The sequence below is a fragment of the Buceros rhinoceros genome, unplaced genomic scaffold (genome assembly GCF_000710305.1).
Source record: "Buceros rhinoceros silvestris isolate BGI_N320 unplaced genomic scaffold, ASM71030v1 scaffold45634, whole genome shotgun sequence".
NCBI lineage: Eukaryota > Metazoa > Chordata > Aves > Bucerotiformes > Bucerotidae > Buceros > Buceros rhinoceros.
This window is the reverse complement of record NW_010408457.1, coordinates 1-2,160: the sequence shown is the minus strand read 5'-3', so window position 1 is coordinate 2,160 and position 2,160 is coordinate 1. Positions and strand designations below refer to the sequence as shown.

The 2,160-nt window shown below is 45.6% G+C and overlaps 1 protein-coding gene across 1 annotated transcript; it reads right to left on the bottom strand.

The window, feature by feature from the left end:
- Positions 1-716: 716 nt before the first annotated feature.
- Positions 717-2,157, bottom strand: LOC104488543 (protein mago nashi homolog; the record flags this gene model as incomplete). The annotated part of the gene is made up of 3 exons (XM_010134861.1): positions 717-988; positions 1,463-1,545; positions 2,041-2,157. Coding segments are annotated over 3 exons (300 nt in total), but the record flags the coding sequence as incomplete, so codon positions are not given.
- Between the last annotated feature and the right edge of the window lie 3 nt (positions 2,158-2,160).

Genomic DNA, 2,160 nt, shown 5'->3' with positions numbered 1-2,160 from the left:
TGGCAAGAGGCGGGAGAGCGGGAGGTGCTGGGTCACAGGGGTTAACAGCGGTCAGATGTCCTCGCTTTTGGAACAGTCGTTTAACCACAACCCTTTCTGATCGCCGTGGCTACTCTTTTAGGAAAAACAGAAAGGTGATAGAGAAAGTGAGGGCACGGTTTGGAAGAGCTGTCAAGGGAACACCCTCGGAGCCTGGCACGGTCCCTTACCGGGCTTTGCAAAAATTACCTTCAAAGTTGAGATGTGTTTGGTCCTGAAAGTCTCTTAATTCCACACAGAAGGTCTGCTAGTCTGGGTCTTAACTAAATATGTTCTGCACTGCTTCTCATTTCAGCTCTTCTAAAGCTGGGTCTGAACGGCGAGGAGTGCAGACGGCTCCCGAGGGGCGTTTTGTGTACCCCTGCTCCGGGGGCAAACGGGTCACCGCAGCAGCAGCAGCTTGCTACGGCGTCAACACCTGCTTTCATGGTAACCAGTTATCCCGTGCGAGTCAGGGCTCCTGCTGCTTTGAGTGTTTGAGCTGGCCCACAGACAGGGATAGTAACCACTGTTTATCTTGACAGCTGCAAAAAGTTTCATTTCACAGAGCTGGACTTAATTCTCTTCTGCTGCACAGACAGAGAAGAGAGTTTGTCTTTGTGCCATACAAGTGAAGCAACGCACCAGAACGTACCAGGACCACAGCGTTAGGAAGTCCGCATCTCACCAAAACATATAAATTAAAAAACAGATCTCACCAATTTATTAAGACAGTCACTGACAGTTTGTAAAAAAAATTTCTAACATACATAAAAACTTCAGGCCAGAAACCGTGAGGAATCGAAAGGGCTTCCCCCCTACCCTGACCCCCAGTACAGACAACGCAATACAAACTCCAGTTTGCTGGATTTAAATCGGCTTTATCTTGAAGTGTAGTCCGATAAGGCTGAAGACTAGACACTTAAGGTCCTGGACCAGGTAGTAGAACACTCTCAAGCCTTCTGGATCCCTGCAGTGCACCACAGGAGGAAGGAAGGCAGGAAAAAAAAAATTAGACTGACATTTTAAGAGAGTTTATAGAACTAACCTATTAAAAAAACCAAACCCAAAGGCTATAGGGAGACTTCTCAGAGGTCATTGACAGATTTGTTTCATTCTACATGCATGGATAAAACATGCTGTACAAGTTTACATGCTTCAAGACTTAACAAAATATGCATTTTAATCATGAAAGTCAGTAGTAACATCACTTTGGATTTAAAAACCGTGATACCCAGGTCTTTCCAGCCCAGGTGAAATGCAGAGGTCTTGGTGGGGCACCTCAAAGCCTGCGGTATATTACAGGGGAACACAGAGCGCCTGGGTCCCCAGGAACTGACCTGTACTTTGGAACAACATAAACTACAAGTACCCAGTAGCCAGTGAGCTCTGACACAGACCGTTACATAAAAATGACAGCAGTGTAAGAAAGCAGAGTACGTACTTGGATTGATTTACATCAATAAGCGAACCAATTTTTGACGTGGTAAAGGAGATGTGCTCATCACCAATTACTATTTCAAGCTCCTGAAAAATGAAAAATTATAGGAACTCAAAACTACTGCTTTATGGTATTAATTACAGAAATACTTAAATTTAAGTGGCTTTTCTGTTTTTATTACAGAACCACAGAACGGTGGGGGCTGGAAGGGACCCCCGGAGATCATCCAGTCCAACTTCCCGCTAGAGCAGGAGGCACAGGATCACATCAAGGTGGGTTTTGAATATCTCCACAGAAGGAGACTCCACCGCCTCCCTGGGCAGCCTGCGCCAGTGCTCCGCCACCCTCAGAGGAAAGAAGTTTCTCCTCACGTTCAATACCTTATCACAGATGTTGATATGATCTGTGAATCCTGTTAACTTTCATAACTGAATTGTCATTCAGGCACTGCTCAGGTTTTAAAAGAGCATTTGATTCTTCTTGGCTAAACACAATTCTGCCTCGAAGAAAAAGCTGTAAGCTTCTAATGAGCTAACACATCAAAATTAAAGGAGCAATTGGAAGAGACACTGTACGCCAACCTGTCGGCCAACTCTGTCGGGAGGAGGCCACAGCGCATCGTCTTCTTTCGTGATTTCGCTGTCGTCAATGATTCTCTTCAGCTCCTCCATGACGCTCTTATGCACATACGCCTGCAAACA